The sequence below is a fragment of the Sinohyriopsis cumingii genome, unplaced genomic scaffold, assembly GCF_028554795.1.
Source record: "Sinohyriopsis cumingii isolate HCF-2022 unplaced genomic scaffold, ASM2855479v2 utg002106l, whole genome shotgun sequence".
Taxonomy (NCBI): Eukaryota; Metazoa; Mollusca; class Bivalvia; order Unionida; family Unionidae; genus Sinohyriopsis; species Sinohyriopsis cumingii.
The window spans coordinates 1,726,594-1,746,119 of NW_028316131.1; the positions used below are offsets into that span (position 1 = coordinate 1,726,594).

At 39.2% G+C, this 19,526-nt stretch overlaps 1 protein-coding gene across 4 annotated transcripts in view; it reads right to left on the minus strand.

The window, feature by feature from the left end:
* LOC149771152 (transient receptor potential cation channel subfamily M member-like 2) overlaps positions 1-17,770 on the minus strand; it is a 111,140-nt gene extending 93,370 nt beyond the window's left edge. For all 4 annotated transcript variants that reach the window (XR_016418404.1, XR_016418403.1, XM_089948804.1 and 1 more), the window contains exons 1-5: positions 17,690-17,770; positions 13,369-13,564; positions 12,767-12,947; positions 11,235-11,398; positions 816-984 (exon numbers count right to left, since the gene is read on the minus strand). Coding sequence is in view for 2 of the 4 variants with exons in the window: in XM_089948804.1 (XP_089804930.1) it covers positions 816-984; positions 11,235-11,398; positions 12,767-12,947; positions 13,369-13,564; positions 17,690-17,739 (760 nt within the window). In the remaining 2 variants the exon portion in view is untranslated. The remainder of the gene's footprint in view (positions 1-815; positions 985-11,234; positions 11,399-12,766; positions 12,948-13,368; positions 13,565-17,689) is intronic.
* Positions 17,771-19,526: the final 1,756 nt, after the last annotated feature.

Genomic DNA, 19,526 nt, shown 5'->3' on the forward strand with positions numbered 1-19,526 from the left:
ATGTGCATAAAATTCAGCTAATTCTAAACATTAAGCATTATGGTGGCACTAAAATAACAAAATTCAGAATCTGAGGTTGCAATTGGATGTTTATTATCTACCAATTCGACCCAAAGTTTCAAAATTACTATCCTTGTTATTTACTACGACAACCTCGATATAAACCTCAAGTTCGAGAGTCTTATATGTTCCAGGTCATGGTACAATCTGCTCGTTCATCACTACTAGCAAAGGCTTCATCTGTCACTTCATAATGTAATGACAGGTCTATATCATCACATTCTACAGTTGGACACATTACAGTTACTTCAGCTCTATAAAGCAAACTATTGTTCTAGAATTCAGGCAGAAGAGTAATGTAAACAATTGTAACAACTGTGTTTTTGTAGTTAAATATGTTTACTTGAGGTAAGATATATATATATATATATATATATATATATATATATATATATATATATATATATATATATATATATATATATATATATATATATATTAGAGAGAGAGAGTGAAAGAGAGGGAGAGAAAGATAGATAAATAAATATGTTAAACTTGACAAAATCATGTAGCTGTACATTATCGTATCATTATTTTAGTAGAACAAATAGCAATAGTAGTAAATATTATATGACTCTGTCATAATTATATTTGTACTAAGTGCAGCTAACCTGAAAGAACTATATATTGTGTTGGAAGATCAAGCATAGAGCTGATAAAATTCAGAAGCTGAGTTTCAAGCTGGATGTCCAACATCACCCATTCAGCTTGACACATTACAGAATAATATGAAATATCAAATTAAACACGATTACCATATTCATCGCATTTGTCCCATTCCAGCCGAGCCCTTAATTGGGTCTCTGTTCCAAACTTGTGCTGGGTACCATCATCTACCAATATATAGTGGCTATGATTTGGGTTCAGGAACCTCTCGTTTTCTTTACGTTCGTCCTCTATAGTGTATTTTATTGGTTCTGACTTCTATATGAAAAAGAACATGACAAGTTCTAATGAAAACCAATATATTATAATATTTTCTGAACTCATCCTACGATCTAAAACGATTACACTAATAAGTATGCTTTCGCAATATTTTGCTCAATGACTTGAAGGTCAATCTAATAAATATGTTGAGAAATCCGGATGTAGGCTTATTATCAAACGATTTGTTTTGTCGCCTTTTTAAATTTGAGGCTTATAGCAAGCTTAAAATTCATTTAAATGTGTAACCATAAAAGTAATGAATATTATTTCTAAATGGCATCATTGCTTAATAAATGGAACGCCGGATTTATGTTCGAAATGTCCTGAGTTTGAATGTCCACAGTGTATGTGCTGTATGACACAAATCATTGACCTGAAAAGTTCAATAGTTACACTGTCCTTTGGTCCAAGTGAATAAAATCAATGCAAATTGATGCAGCCAACAACACTAAAATGTTACCCACTATATGAACACTAATAAAACACCTATTTTTGTTGGAGTGACCAACGTCAATGCCAACCGATGCAGACACCACAAATCGAATTGGTTAATAATCTAATTCATCCACTGTCCATAATTTAAACTAGCCAAAGACCGGCTCTCACTATCTCAGTGCAATCGGCATGCAGTGGCAATATTTGATATTTTTAAAACTCACCAAAAATCGATGTCAACCAAATTGAACGTCAGTGGAATCAATCTTTTGTTTGTGACTGCCTTATGTGCAAATCTACTTGAAGTTCTTAGGTCGCCTTAGGGACTCCGACTCCGGATTTTCTGATGGGTTTTACTCTCTTAGCCTTTCCTCTGAGAGGGTATAGTCGCAAGGCAGCGAAGGTTTGAAATCGGAGTTTACCTTCTCCTAGATGGGTGACCACCCAAGGTTAACGAGCCCCATCTGCCCGAAGCATCTGGTTTTGAGGAGCCAGAAGCTCACCTGTCATCCCTACTCCAGTCAGTTTAAACAGGTTCCGCCACTCGTGAAGGCCTGGAGCTGGATTTGGTTATCAGAGGCTCTATCAAACACAAGCCATTGGGAGATTTCCAATGGAAGTGGGTGCCTATCTCCTACAACCGCCCCCGGCGATGACAACCCTTGAAACCCATAGAATTCAACACGGGAAGCAGCAGTTTACCGGTTATAAGTCACCGCTCGATTAGCGTAGAGCCAGACGCCAGGGGTTGCTTCTGACGGTGGGAGTGACCAACATGTTTCACTGGACAGCTACCGCCCGCCTCAAACTGGGCAACCCTAAACCAATAAGGTGCCGTCCCGCCACAGTTCGCCTGCCTTGCTGGGTGCGTAAGGCTTAAGGTACGCGAGTACCTGACAAGCGGACTGCAACTACTGCACCAAGAAATAACAAAATAAAAATAAAAAAGATGACTTCAATCCTCAAGCTATGTACCTGGAATGTCCGGATCATGCTGACTGGGCTTTTAGATGATCTCCAGACAATCGGTGATGTTCGTAAGACTTCAGTCATCAACGACGAACTTGCAAAGCTCCAGGTCGACATCGCCTCACTACAGGAGACACGATTACCATATTCTGGGTCCCTCAGAGAAAAGAACTACATATTTGTCGGGCAAGGAAAGAGTGCAGGTGAAGCCAGAGAGTTTGGTGTTGGATTCGCTGTCAGGAACACTCTGCTGGGAATGATAGAACCCTGCCAACAAGGAAATGAAAGACTGCTATCCCTCCGCCTCCACACCACAAACGGGCCTGTCAACCTGATCAGTGTTTACGCTCCCACACTAAGATCCGCCACAGATACCAAGGATAAGTTTTATGATGAGTTAAACTCGCTCATCGACAAAATTCCCAAAGAAGAGAACTTGATTTTGCTGGGCGACTTCAATGTTAGTGTGGGTGCCGATCATGACTCTTGGCCCTCCTGTCTTGGCAAGTTTTGTGTTGTGAAGATGAATGAGAATGGGCAGCGCCTTCTAGAGATGTGCTCATATCACGAACTCAGCATCACCAATTCATTCTTTCAGACAAAGCCACAGCACAAAGTGTCTTGGAGGCTTCCTCGGTCTAAACACTGGCACCAGCTGGACTTGATCATTACAAGACGGTCAGCTATGACGGGTGTGCTTCTTACCCGTACCTTCCACAGTGCTGACTGAAACACCGACCACTCGCTGGTGTGCTGCAAAATGAAGCTTCAACCAAAGAAGATCCACCACTCTAGACAAGAGTGTCAGCCACGCATTCATGTGAGCAAGACATCATATCCAGACAAGGCTGAGGAATTCACATATGCTCTTTCCAAGACGTTTGACTCAGAACCCCCCAACGGCAGTGCCAAAGAAAGATGGGATTACATCAGAGAGACTGTATACATCACAGCCACACGGATCTTTGGTAAGAAGCAATCAAAGAACAATGACTGGTTTGAGGCTAACTCTGTCACACTCAAGCCAGCCATAGAAGAGCGTCGCAGTGCTCATCTGCAATACAAGCGATCCCCCTGTCAGAAGACACTACAGGCATACAGGTCTACCAGAAGCAAAGTGCAGAGATTAGCATGGCAGTGTGCCAATGAATACTGGCTTCAGCTATGTCAGAGTATCCAGTCAGCAGCAGATATTGGAAACATTAGAGGCATGTACGATGGCATAAAGAAAGCAATGGGTCCCACGAAGAAACTGACAGCACCACTGAAGTCTGCCACAGGCGATACCATCCACAACAAGGGCAAGCAGATGGAGCGTTGGGTGGAATACTACTCCGAACTGTACTCCAAAGAGAACCACTTGAACAATGATGCCCTCAATGCCATTGAAAACCTCCCTTTCATGGCCGACCTGGACGAGAAACCTACTGTAGACGAACTAAAGAAAGCCTTAGAGAAACTGTCCCTAGGTAAAGCCCCAGGGAAGGATGGCATCACAGCAGAACTCATCAAGTGTGGATGTAGCGTGCTTCTCAAACACCTGCACGACCTCCTCTGTCAGTGCTGGGACGAGAGGGCTGTGCCTCAGGACATGAGAGATGCTAACATCATAACCCTGTACAAGAACAAGGGTGACAGAAGTGACTGCAACAACTACAGGGGCGTATCACTTCTCAGCATCGTGGGTAAAGTTTTCGCACGCGTCATCCTGAAAAGACTACAGACGCTTGCTGACAGAGTTTACCCAGAGTCGCAGTGCGGGTTCCGCGCAGAGAGGTCCACAATCGATATAATCTTCTCTGTCAGGCAACTGCAGGACAAATGCTGAGAACAACACAGACCCCTCTTCCTGGCCTTTATAGACCTCACCAAGGCATTTGATCTGGTCAGCAGAGACGGACTCTTCACAATCCTGGCGAAAATTGGTTGCCCTCCAAAGCTGCTAAGCATGATCCAGTCCTTCCAATTATGACATGAAAGGCACAGTGCAGTACGATGGCTCAACATCCGACCTCTTTGACATCAGCAGTGGAGTTAAACAGGGCTGTGTCCTTGCCCCCACACTCTTCGGAATCTTCTTCGCAGTCCTGCTCAAGCACGCCTTTGGGACGTCCACATAAGGGATTTACCTGCACACACGATCAGACGGCAGACTGTTCAACCTGGCACGAGTGAAGGCAAAGAGCAAAGTGCGTGAAGTAACCATCAGGGACATGTTCTTTGCAGACGATGCTGCTCTAGCCACCCACAAAGAAGCTGAGCTTCAGCGCCTGATGGCCCGCTTTGCTAAAGCATGTGATGAGTTTGGGTTATCCATAAGCCTAAAGAAAACAAATGCGATGGTTCAGGACGTGGATCCGTAAGCATCATCATCAACAACTACGAACTTGAGGTGGTGAGTCAGTTTATGTATCTCGGCTCTACCATCACCAACAACCTCTCGCTCGATGCTGAGCTCAACAAGCGGATCAGAAAGGCATCCACAACTCTCTCCAGGTTGTCGCAGAGAGTGTGGAACAACAGCATGCTGACCATGAACACTAAGATCACCGTGTACCGTGCATGCGTGCTACGTACTCTCATGTATGCCAGTGAAACCTGGACTCTGTACGCCTCATAAGAGAAAAGAAAAAAGTTCAAAACGACAATCAGGGAAAAAAAGATGTTAGTATTGACCATCAGTGCGATGTATTAGCTAATCTTGCGACCTTATGCATCCAACCAGTTAGCAACAAATGGATAATAACAATTCACAAGACAATAAGTGATATAACGAATCTATCAACGTTTTTGAGAAAGCTGGTCTTATATAATTCTTCTAGTCGTGGATTATTTACAGGACAAGGATTTGTGTGTAATATGATACTTGATTGACACGATATTGGTTATGTTCATTTACCTAAAAATTAGTGAAGTGTTTGATTTGACACTCTGCCATATATACATAGAGTTTCATTAATAATAGTGTTTAAAACACAAATACAAAAATTATACGTGTTTAAAGTCATTCAAATAATAAAAATTGCAGTTAGACAGTAATATGTATAAGTCATTGAAAAATAGACGATTATCACGTAGAGGACCAGAACATGAAAAAGCATCTTTTTACAACAAGTATTGGACATATGACCGAGATAAAAGCTGCTATTACAATTATATGGCCTTACGGTAATCAACAGAAATAAGCGAAAACCAACATATTTTGTAAAATTCAACAAATAATTTATTTCCCTAGAATATGTGAAAATTTACAAAAGAACTTACAGTATAACAAGTTCAAAAGTATGGAGTATTCCTAATGATATATGACGCTGTTTCAAATGAATTTCAATAGCAAATGTGCTAATCTACCAGTGGTCTTGAATGTGCTGATGTACCAACAGTCTTGATTCATCACAGTTATATAATCAAAATGTCATTGTCTGAATTAACAATATTCCTAACATAATGATTTGATCGGTAAAACCAAAGAGTGATTTGTAACTTCAGTTAATAATTCAAATAAATAAATCCTCTCTAATGTTAACTGAAACAGTTAAACTCGATTTATCTAAAGACTTATGTTAAGATAGGAATGAGTACTGTTGAAGTAAACAACATTAATATACAAACCAAAGACACAATATCAGCACTGGGATGATTGACATTTTCCAATCAATTTCGTAAATAATTTGCTTCTTCAACATTTTTAACTTAATTAAAAATTCTAAACGTTAAACTCAGCATCAGTAAACATGTTTAGCTCCATATAATAATGATCTTAATTTATAATCTAAAATTATAGAGAAATATTGGTTATGTAATATATGTTTTAAAACTAACAAGACATTAATCGTGTGGGTCCTAACTCAATTACTTACCACGCAATATAGATATACATTACATATAACACGGAGAAAATCAAACACAAATACAAATTAAATTAACTTTGTATAATCCTCCATATTAGAGACATACAGTACTTTTAATGACTTTATGCAAAAGAAAGAGTGACACAATTAGAGCTTATGCTTCACATGCATGTTCAGAAATAAACAGTTTAAATCATTATAAACCTCTTGCCCCTAATTCTGACCAGCAGACCCTAAAACATGAAATTCTTAAATAAAATGAAACAGGAAAGTAAATATAATGCCGATTGAAGCTGTCCTGAATGCAGGACGATATCACAATTTATCAATTTGAAGTTGATGATATAGTTTGATGGTCTTAAAAACGTTTCTGAGATAATCTGGGATCATAATTTTTCAAAGGACAACTTTTCACCCAGCCATTTGGTTTGCTGAGGCAGCAATAAAATAGCGACTGTTCATGTGATGAAAGGCAGAGTGTTAGGCATCATCGCTCCTAATTATGTCTATATAGTCTGTATATGATTGAAATATAAAATACTGATAAATACACTACAATAATATGCTTGCACTTACTGCAGTTGTGGTTATATTTATTTTTATATTATATGTAATGCTGTGTTTTATATACAAATATTGCTATTTCTGAATATATTTGTGTAACCCAAAATTAAATACTCGAAAATGATGGTCGACAACTAAATGCAAAAATGAATTGAATTTAGATTGTATATAAACTAACTGGATGGTCTAAGGTTGTCATTGCCCGGGGTGGGAGTGGGAGACAAGCGCCACAATCCTCCAAAATTTCCCCATACGGCTTGCGTCTCTAACTGCCTCTGTCAACTAAAATCCAGCTCCTGGCCTTCGCGAGTGGCTTAGATTTGAAGCCCGGCAGACCATGTTTTCTACTAACAGGAGAAGGGGTGAAGGCGGCCCACTGGCGCCTTAAAACCAGTTGCTTCGGGTAGATAGGACTCGTAAACCTTGGATGGTAGCTCATCTAGGAGAAGGAAAACTCCGATTCCAAACCTCTGCTGGATTGTGGCTATACCCACTCATGGGAAAGGCTAAGGGAGTACACCCCGACAGAAAATCCGGAGATGGAGTCCCTAAGGCGGTCTGACATTGACTTCATTGTCATTCCGGCAACTCCTGCGACGCCGTTGGTGCCAAGCTGTATCGGCATTCGTCGTTCCCTTGGGCACACCAGCTGCATGGAGAGGGGGGATCTGCTGAATGGGCAACAGCTGATTCTCCATACCATCCTGCGCAGGCTTCATAGCTCCACTGGAGAGGACACTCCAGCGTCGTCGTACGGCGTCGGCACAACACGAGAAGTAGCAGTTTACCGGTTCTAAGTCAAAGCTCGATAGACGTAGAGCTTGGCGCCAGGGGTTACTTCTGACGGTGGGAGAGATCACCAGGTCTCACAGAACAGCTACCGCCCGCCTCAAGCTGGGCAGCCCCCAGTCAGTAAGGTGTTGCCCGCCATGGCCTGCCTGCTTCACTGGGTGCGTGGAGCTTAGAGAACCATCTCGACATATGGGCCACAAAACTCCGCACCAGGAAAGACTAAAAGAAGAAATAAGAAGACTCCAACTCTTTGTTTTGCAACCTGGAATATCAGGACCATGTGTCCTGGATTGACCGCTGACCTACAGCAGATCGACGATGCACGGAAGACTGCCGTCATTGACAGTGAACTCTCCCGACTGAACATCGACATTGCCTGCCTCCATGAGACCCGACTGGCTGACAGCGGCACCATCAGGGAAGCCAATTACACGTTCTTTTGGCAGGGGAAGCCCTTGGATGAACCTAGGCAGCATGGTGTAGGCTTTGCCGTCGAGAACACGCTAATCGCCTTCATTGAACCTCCATCATCAGATACTGAGAGAATCCTTGCCCTCCGGCTGTCAACATCCTTAGGCCCGGTCAACATCTTCAGCGTGTACGCCACAACCCTCTGCTCGACCTACGAGGAGAAAGACAAGTGTTATGAAGCTCTGGATCAGGCAATATCCAGTATCCCCAACAATGAAAGCCTTTACTTACTAGGAGACTTAAATGCTAGAGTGGGAGCTGACCATGAGGCCTGGTCCACCTGTCTCGGCTTTTACGGAAGGGGCAAGATCAACGAGAACGGTCAGCGACTGCTGGAGATGTGCTGCTCCCACAGCCTGTGTGTGACCAACACTTTCTTCAAATGCAAGGAGATCCACCAGGTGTCGTGGAGACACCCACGTTCACGCCACTGGCACCAGCTAGACCTCGTCATCACCAGGCGTGCAGAACTGGCCAGTGTCCTCCTCACCCGCAGCTACCACAGTGCCGATTGTGACACGGACCATTCCCTCGTGGCGAGCAAGGTGCGAATATTGCCCAAGAAGCTGCACCACGGCAAGAAGAAGGGTCACCCACGCATCAACACCTGCTGTGCAAGCAACCCAGAGAAAACACAGAAGTTCATCAGCAAACTGAAGGAAGCCCTCACCAAAGTGACACCTGAAGACACCATTGACTCCAAGTGGTCCCATATCCGTGACTCTGTGTACAATTCAGCCATCACAGCATACGGGAAGAGAGAGTGAAAGAATGTCGACTGGTATGAGGCAAACTGGGAGGAGATGGAGCCCGTGACTGAGGCAAAGAGGAAAGCCCTCCTGGCATACAAGGCTGTACCTAGCCCCAGAACACTACAAGCCCTCAGGATTGCAAGGAACAACGCCCAGAAGACCGCCCGCCGCTGTGCCAACACCTACTGGCTGAATCTTTGCAACAGTATACAGACAGCTGCTGAAACCGGGGATACAAGAGGAATGTATGAGGGTATCAAAAAGGCGACAGGCGCCCCCAGTTACAAGACCTCCCCCCTCAAGTCCAAGACGGGCGAAGTCATCACAGACCAGGGGAAACAACTGCAGCGATGGGCTGAGCACTATCTCGTGCTATATGCAACCCAAAACATTGTCACTGGAACTGCCCTGGACGCCATTCCAGACCTGCCTGTCATGGAGGAACTAGACACACAGCCCACCCTGGAAAAGCTCGGAAAAGCCATCGATTGCCTTGCCTGTGGGAAGGCTCCTGGAAGCGACTGCATTCCGCCTGAAGTCCTCAAGAGCGGAAAACCAGCACTGCTCCAGCCCCTACACACACTCCTCTGCCTTTGCTGCGAACAGGGATACATCCAACAGGACATGCGTGACGCCAACATCGTCACTTTGTACAAAAACAAAGGAGACCGTAGCGACTGCAACAACTATCGGGGCATCTCCCTCCTCAGCATCGTCGGAAAGGCTTTCGCCCGTGTTGCCTTGACGCGCTTGCAGATCCTAGCCTCCCGCGTCTACCCAGAGTCCCAGTGTGGATTTCGAGCCGGCACGTCAATTGTAGACATGATCTTCTCACTACGTCAGCTGCAGGAGAAGTGTCGCGAGAAGCAGATGCCCCTCTATATTGCCTTCATAGACCTGACGAAGGCGTTTGACCTGGTTAGTCGGAGTGGACTCTTCAGACTCCTGCAGAAGATCGGCTGCCCCCCACGTCTGCTTGCTATCATTATGTCATTCCATGAGAACATGCACAGCACAGTGTGCTTCAATGGCGCAACCTCTGAAGCATTCCCAGTCATCAGCGGAGTCAAACAAGTCTGTGTCCTTGCGACGATGCTCTTTGCCATCTTCTTCTCCATGCTTCTCCAGTACGCATTCAAGGACTGCAGCGAGGGAGTGTACATCCATACCAGGGCTGACGGCAAGCTGTTCAACATCGCCCGTCTCCGTGCTAAGACTAAAGTCACAGAGGTACTCATCCGTTAATTGATCTTCGCCGATGATGCAGCCTTGACATCACACACGGAAGATGGACTGCAGCAGCTGGTATGCCGCCTTTCCCATGCTTGTAAGGAATTTGGACTGACCATCAGTTTGAAGAAAACGAATGTCATGGCGCAGGACGCAAACTCCCCTCCCTCTGTCACCATCGATGGGTACAACTTGGAAGTTATCGAGAACTTCACATACCTCGGGTCTAACATTTCCAGCTCACTCTCCCTTGATTCTGAGGTGAACGGCAGGATTACCAAGGCAGCTGCAGTGATGGCCAGACTTAACCAGAGAGTCTGGAACAACCCCAACCTCACAGAGAAGACCACACTGCGTGTCTACCAAGCCTGTGTACTCAGCTCACTTCTCTACAGCAGCGAAACATGGACCACCTATGCAAGACACGAGAGGAAACTCAACAGCTTCCACCTGAGATGTCTGCGACGCATTCTGCACATCCAGTGGCAGGACAAAGTACCCAACACAGAGGTTCTAGAACGCGCCAACATGAACAGAATGTTCTCCATTCTCAGCGAGAGGCGCCTTCGCTGGCTTGGCCATGTCAAGAGAATGGACCCAGGTCGCATTCCCAAGGACCTGTTGTATAGGGAGTTAGCAGAAAGTGCACGACCAACTGGACGACCACATCTGCACTACAAAAATGTTTGCAAGAAGGATATGAAGACGGCAAACATCAATGTCAACGACTGGGAGAGCTGTGTAAACAACCGTTCCAGCTGGCGTCAAGCTGTCAGGCAGGGAGTTCAAAACGCAGAGGAAGAGAGAAGAATAAAACAAGCTGAAAAGAGAGCTAGAAAGAAGGATAAGCAAAAGCGTACTTTGGAGCTATGCCATCGTCTCCCGTAGACGGACGGATGCCAGGAGAGAAAAACTAACTGGGAAATTAAAAGATGCATATACAATTCAACTGTATTAAAATCTCCTGTATGAGGTTCTGATAGAGTCAATTTTCAAGACATGCCATATTCATCACAATTAACTGGGAATTCGTTCAATAAAGAGGAAAGTTCCACCATAGTACATGAAAACTGACTTAAACCAAAACGTAAACAGGCAGATTAACGGATGTATAAGGTAAGACATTTGCACCTGTCAAAATATATCAATTTATGGTAGGGCATAATAATCTAATTAATCCCACCTTTTTATTCTCCAGTAGTTGTTTGTTCTGAATAACTCCCCATGGAGCTATTCCGATGGCAACAATATCCTTCTCATTTGCAGAAGTCAAGAGAGAATATTTTACTGCCTCTCCAACATGTTTCGGTACACCTTCATGGGTTCCTCCAGTTATAATCCAGGCATCTGCAAGAAAATAGTTGAGGACCGTTATATATCACATGCTAAACCTGCCTCCCCTCGCAAGAAAAACAAAATCTGGGTGCAAGTAAAATTCCATACAAGGTTTACTAATTCAGATTTACAGGCAACTAGTTCTCGATGTAGCAAATACAAATGTCAATATAACTGGCCTTGATGAGCCCCTTTTACGTCATGTCACAGTTGCTGCGGGGAGTAAATAGGTTTACAGCATACGTGATATACTATTCAAGAAGCAGGAACCTCTCAGATAATTACAACATCCACCTAGTACTCAAAGACTTTACTAGTGTCAAGGGATGAAAAGCTTACAATTTGTGCGGAGTAAAGTCATTTCTTTCGATCAGGAACCCAAGACACAGTCATCGTATATTATGTCCTGCAGAAACAATCCTACCAAGTCTAATCTAAAACAGGTGTTATATCAAATGAGTGGGAAAATATTTTGCGCCTGATTCTTAATTTAAACAATAGTATCAATATAAAATGAGTATGACGGAATTAGTTGGATCTCCGAATTTAATACAGCAATTAACCCTGTGAATATGCACCTGAGTTCAGATATCGATAACAACATATTTTGAATTATTACACTCTGATGTGGTCATAATGTACAACATGAGTTTTCTAGTTGTCATTAATTTGAAAAAGTATGCATACAGAATATAGGATTTTTGAAAAATAATGCTTGACTTAATTGATCAGCAAATCCTCCAAAAAACAAACACGTAATCCTTCAAGTGAAATTTAACTAGTTCGTGCCACCAACTACAGCATCCACGCCCTTATCATTTCATTATTTTCTGCTATGTGACAGACAAGCATCATTGATTTGCTTTTATTGGCTCAGTGTCGGGTCCTTTAGGGCCTAAGATGACTATTTTATACAAGAATACAAGTATCGCCTACTTTAACGATATCATAATGCTGCGGAGGATTCCTCAGTGTTTGCAAGTACAGCAAATGACTATTTGTATATACAAACAAAACTCATTTATCTTTGCACAATATATAAATACGCACTATAAGGCTTGATACCAAGGCAAAGAAATCCTAAACTCACAAATATATTATTTTCATTCTGCTTCAAAGAACTTTGCAGAAGTCAAAATATGTAACCTTCTAAATTGAGATTTCTTATATACTTCTACCTCAGCTAAAAAAAGAACATACTGATAAACTCAAATATTTTAATCAGTGTTTTGTAAGTGAGACAACCAAGTAGAAAAAATGTACTATGGGCATTATGTGTTTGTAAAAAATATGATAATTAATTGTATCTAAATAGGCTCAATATAAGATCTGCCAAGAAGCAAAACTAGGAAGTTTATATTCAAACTCTTTACTTCCTACCTGTGTTACGCGCAGCATTCACAAGACCACACCGGAACATATCTCGTAAGTCAGGCTTCATGTTGAAGTTTTTTGAACCACCGGTCACAGAAATGAGCAAGTTTGGCTTATCCATTCCCCACACATTCATCATCAGCTCCAGCATCGTGGTCACATCAGTGTCACTGTCAACACGGACAAACTGAAAATTTTGAAAGGTTAAATTATCTGATAATGTTTTGATGATAATTGCTTGTTTACATTTGAAGCAAATTGTCAGTTGACTACATTCATCACGTCTGCAAAACTATCAAACAGAATGTATTTTACTGTGCAACATATCTGAAAATGGGTATTCACTCTAAACTGATAACAATAGCTACTCATTATATGGGTTAATAACAAAGACTATATCAATATATATATGTTAATTATTTGTATCTATATGTATATTGCGAAGAACTCACACTCTATCATAATCTGTATAAAAAACTTAAAATTAATTTATCTTCGCATAACTATAAGTTGCAACTTATACTCATATTTAACTTTATACATAATTACGCGGGTTGGTTTATTTTTCATTCACTGAAAGAATGGTGAACATCACTAACATATCTTACTTTTGCATTATTTCCTATAAAACCAACAAATTCTATCTCTCCAAATGCATTGGTTGGTACAGGGTCTGAGTGATCCTCAAAATTCCATTTTAATGTGGCTGGATGACTTTTCCGGCCTTGGTTTGGTTGATCTTGTTCGGGGCGATCAATGACAGCTTTATCATGGTCCAGTTTGTGGTACCCACACTGGCAAATGCTGTAAGAAGGAGTACACGATGGTTAGTATACCATGATATAGTAGCTTCCGGTATGACAAATAAGGAACTGCAACTATGATTGCATCTGTTACGATATAAATATAGACCAGCACATCAACGGCTATACATTGCTAATTAAACGTTAAGTCCTAAAAGTAACACATATAAAGAATTGCAATGTACAATCTTTATGAAGACGCAAAATTAATGATTGCCTGATGCAATTTAAACTCAAGCTGCAAACGTATGCCACTTTAATAAAAAGTGTGCTTTTATGTAGAATAGTCGATATTTACGAACAATACAAAGATTTTGTGGGTTAAATCCGTTAGTATAGATTAGCATACATGGCTATATTGAAACCAAAACATTAGTGCACAATAATAACCGACTTTCGCATCAGATCTCATATTTACACTATTTTGATGACATGAACACAATTTTAAACACGTGACTTTACCATCATTTTGCTGATAGTTAATGTTAGCAATAATTGTTATGTACGTTTCAATTTGCAGAGTCTAAATTCTAGAGTTTTCCCATTTGAGAACATGTGCATCAGACGTAACCTGCTAATGTAAATACTTGCATCAAAGATACCTGTTATTGAAGGAAATTAATATTTTCTATTGTCTGCCATTTTTGGGGGTTATATATATATATATAGTCTGTACATATGTTTATAAAGGAAATGGTTTACTTCGTTATAACCCCTTTTTGAGATTTGACCAGTCATAACCTCTACATAATAGACAAGTGTTACAAAAGGAAAAGGTTTGCTGTGTTATCGGCACATTTCTCTGAATTGACCATACATATCCCATTTAGATAATGGATACCTGCTTGTTTTTGTTCTTCTATGAATGCCATTTATAAACAGGTTACAACTGTATCTTTAGCGAATTGGCTAGACATATATGGTGGTATAAATATATGTAGTAGAGATAGCAGCATACACATGTATAAGATAAGAGTATTCTATCATGTTCTTAGTCGTTGATGAAATAAACAGCTGTATCGCAAATACTCTTTAAAATTATATTCCGACCCATGGAATTTTCGTAGAGCAAAAAACTATTGATTTCTTATGATGTCCAGATATATACTTGCCTATCTAAGCATGCAAACTTTAAAATAAATAAAGTAAATACAATAATAACAACAATATCAAAAAGCTGAAAAGTTGTAATATATTCATAAAATAATTACCTAACTATAATGGATTAGCAACTTTTAATAGTTAACGTCATACAACAAATCGAATACCGTATCCTTATAATTCCCATACGTGAATTCATTCAATATCAAATTGTGATCATCTGTTTTGCATTTATGCTATTAATTCAAACTGATGTGACCCGTTTCCATTTCATTTCAAGGGACTACACTATTTGTAAACAGACACATATGCATGCGTGAACCTATGGTCACATACACTTTGACGAGGGACAGATGATTTCTTTTTGTGAAATCAGCAAGGAATTCATCATTTGAAAATCTAACTATTAAATAACAATTAGCGGTACACATTATTTGGTTAAACCATTATACTTCAAAACCATTTGCTTCAATAAGTAGAACTCCCGATATAATGACTATCAGCGATAACAAAACGGCCTACAGGAGCGTATAATGTGATTTGTCTTTTTTAAATTTGGTCATACACATACATTATCGGGACATTTTCTAATAAAATTTACTCAAAGTTCCGTAAAACTGTACCAGTAATAAGTATCACTGTCACATAAGTATACTTTACCGTGATAAACTAGAATATTTAATAAGTGTATGTTCTTATACGGTAATACATATTGGTCTTTTTGTAAAATTCACATTTTTATTTCATAGAATTGGTTAAATAACTTTTACGTCTGGATTTAACCAATGATATGTTTAATTATCCTATACAGTTAATTATTTTTTTCACCCCCATAACACTTTGAAAGAACTTTAAATAATATTATTTAGATGTTGTACCTGAATATGTGAACTACCAATATTTTCAGTCGAGTAAATTAGCAATTTTCTAACTGATATTTGGACTGGTGCTTGTTAGCCAGAATCCAACCAACAGAATCATTTTCAACACATGGAAATAAAGTCTAAATCTATGAGATGCTTTTGGTAATGATGTACAAAGAGGTTTGCGTAAGTGTCTCAATGGTCTATTTTAAAGGATGTTTGACTCCATCAATATTTCAAACTAATGCAATGAAAATAAGTTAAAATAAAAAATACAATAGATATATACATACGCCAAAAGGTAATGCATATTCAGTATGCGTAGATTTTGCAAACTTACACATTTGCACAATATTTACTGACAACCATGCTACCTGGAACTCTGATGCAACCTTATAAATACAACTTACTGAACGTGAATATTAACTCAGAAATATATTATGGCTACATTATATATATTAGCCTACTCATGCGATGAGGCCACAAAACCTATTTCATAGTTTTCTTGAACAGGGAAGTGAATTTTTTTACTATTGGTACAAGGTTTTAACTTGTAAACAATTTTCTGCCAACTGTAGCACATTTTCGTTCCTTGCCGAACTCTACTGGAAGTGTTTCCAAACAAATTCTTTCAGACGAAATATGGTCAGATATATTGTCGGTGTCATAAATAAATAATTGAACATTAGCAATACATTAAATCATAAATATTAGGTTACAGTATCAAACTTTTGATATGGTCAAGTTACACTTCTGAAATTACATCGACGTTTAAAGTTTGATAAATCAATATGTGATATTTTCAAGATATTGAGAATACAAATGACAAATAGCTCAAGTACAGAAGTCAATCAAGCAGGACAATTCGGTCAAAGATTCCATGTTTTGTGTGATTCAGCTGTTATTCTACGAAATTCCAAATATAAATGTGCAATATGGTCACTGATATCAAAGGGGTATTGATCAAAGAGGTGAAAGTTACGTTTAATTACTCTTCTAAAAGTTCACCGGGAGACAAATTTTCGTGGGTCTATATGCAGTAGGATGGAAGTTATTAAGTGTGAAACAATTAGTGAAAAACAGATCACTGAAACATGCAGTTAGACCACAATTACAAACTTTAATAATGGATACGTTAGTCTGCTTGAGATGCCAACACATGAAAATGGATCCAGTATATCCAAAGTGTAATAAAGAAATAGCATTAAATGACCATATGAATACATGAATATCCAAACACTACAATCCCTCAAATATTTCGTTGACTAAAGCTTAGGAGATGAAGATGGCTTTAAACTAAATTGTATTACAAACTAATCAATAGGTACTTGTACTAAACATACATTTCACTGAATTTTATTTACACTTTGTTGATGCACACAAATTTTAATTTGTCTGAGATTGTTTGCAGTTCATTCACGTTTGTTCTTTCAGCTAATCATATCATAGCTTTTTCAATGGTTTCAAACAAAATTATATTAGATTTTATTTTCATTCCTTCCACTGACCATCTTTAGTTTCACTCCGAACAGAATCTTCTTGCATTATCTGGGTGTTGAAGGGACATAACTATTGGTTTCATATATATTGTCTGCTCAAATTTGTACTTCAATTACAAGATCGACAGTGCATATTATGCACCACAAAAAATGAATTCAGATTAATTTAACATAATACTACAACTGTAATATGTACAAAACTATGGTTGTGGGGTACCTGACAGCAAATATGATTCTTTTCATTTCGTAACAAGTGTTCAGATACATATTTCAGGCGATGATGTTATCGTATCAAGGGCAGTTGTGTTTATGTCTGAATTGACAAAAGCAATGCATTGGCTTGAAAAGGCTGAAAATATTGACGGTGATGAAACGAATATGACCCTTTTGTAACATAACACAAATGCATTTTTGTAATTATTCGGTACGCTGTTTACATTCTGGGTGGAATTCTTAAGAAACTGAATGTAAAAATGTCTGAATTGATGCAAAACTATGACAATATAGACGTCAGTGAAACTGCAATAGTAATTAATTCAGTACTGCATGTATGTGATACACAAATGGAGGCTGCGTATTCATGGTGGATGAAAGATTAAAATAAAATATCATATAACATAATGGAAAGATTCTAGGTGATCTTAGTACCTATACTGTACTTACTCCTTACTCTTGGTATTTGTAGAAACAATATAATATGAGCATTTTCTCATTTTGATGTTTTGCTTGATCCATTTCACCTTTTCTTTCTGAAACGATAAAAGTAAATGAAAAGAAAAGTTAAATATAAACATGAAACAAGAGTTCCATTATGGCAGTGATGCTCTTTTGATCAAAACACCAAACTTAACCATTTGTTTCAAAATGTAATAATAGCATGTATACTAATACAAAACCAGATTTACCCGAAAAGCAACCAGATGCCTATCATGAATAATAAATATAAAATGTGATTTCTACAGAGTTGAATATGAGTTTCATTCTAGCTGGTAAAGAAACCAGTTCATTGAACACGAGGTCACAAATATTAAATAATTATATCTCACATTTATCTTTATTAATCACTTTTAAAGTAAACTAACTGGTTAGTATGAAAGTGAATTGGCTAACCCGTATGCTTCACTAACATAGCACCAGATGGTAGCTAATTCATGTTTATTCCGCTGTCAATCAATGTATTTATGATACGCCTATCTTACTGATGCTTCAGTACTATGCAATATGAACAAATTCGAAACTGTAACTGTATCAATGTTAGTTACATTTGCACAGCGTATTGCTCTCTTTTTAAGTATTAAAAGTTTGTAAAGCAAATATTTTTACCAGAACAAATGTGTTTATTTGCAGGCAACGTTATCTGTTATTTAATAGCTGTCAATTGTTCTTTATGAAATAATTTAAAATTGCAGTGTCACTAAAACAAATATCCATTTTCATGAGCCCTGCTATTTACCGATCCTGCTTTCTTTTAGATACAAGATCTGAGCTGTAACAAATTTCTAAGAACAACCATTCAATTATTAGGTTTACATTTACAATAAATGCCGCTGTTTTTTTTTTTTCATGATGATGATTAATGTCAAGAATGAATAACACATTTCAAGCATTCGTTCTTTTCATTCATTTCTTCCGGTATTGTTCAGAAATGTTGCTGAACATTGAATGACAATTATTCAGAACATGCTTTCTATCTTACCGGATAGTTTGCACATCGCTGAAGAATTTCACACCTTGCTAAATACTTTAGCAGTTTGCTGAATATTTCCGCAGGGTGTTTACCAACAATGTAAACAAGAAACTGGGTGAAAATGAATTCACATATGCTTACATCAGACAAATTTCTAAACCTTCAAGCATGGATGCGCTCTGCAATATTAGCTCGAAATCTGTTACGCCGTTTGGAGGGGACAGTAATTTAAGGTAGTTAGAAGCTGGAGAATTATCTGATATGCAAAAAATTTACAAATTGGGGCAAAGTCGTGCCGCAGCATATTTCATCAATTCTTAATAACTGTAAATAATTAAAATAACGCTAAACAAGGAAACATTCTTGAATCAAAGAGATATGTTCACATTAAACAAATTTTGATAATATAGTGGTTCCCTCACTATGATAATGTTTCCAGGGAGACATAAAACAGTACTGCTTAATAAGTAAGAGCACTTTATATTGAGGCACGTTTCACATTAAAATGACAATCAGAATAAAATAGGATTCATGGCCAGGCCCACTGAATATAAAGCAATGGCGCTATATACTGAGGCACGTTTCACAGAAAGAAAATATGCAGGCCCACACCCATCCGTAGGCGCGTAGACGCGTTTATTTCTTCCATGATGTTTCATTGGTGGGGGGAAACAACCAAAAACATTTTGTGGGTTTTTTTTAAAGTCAATGCACAATAACGCAAATTGTTGCGAAGTAAACATTTTGATTATAGTGTGTTTCTTACATAATTTAAGATTCGATAAAATACGTCATGAGAAACCATTACATGTG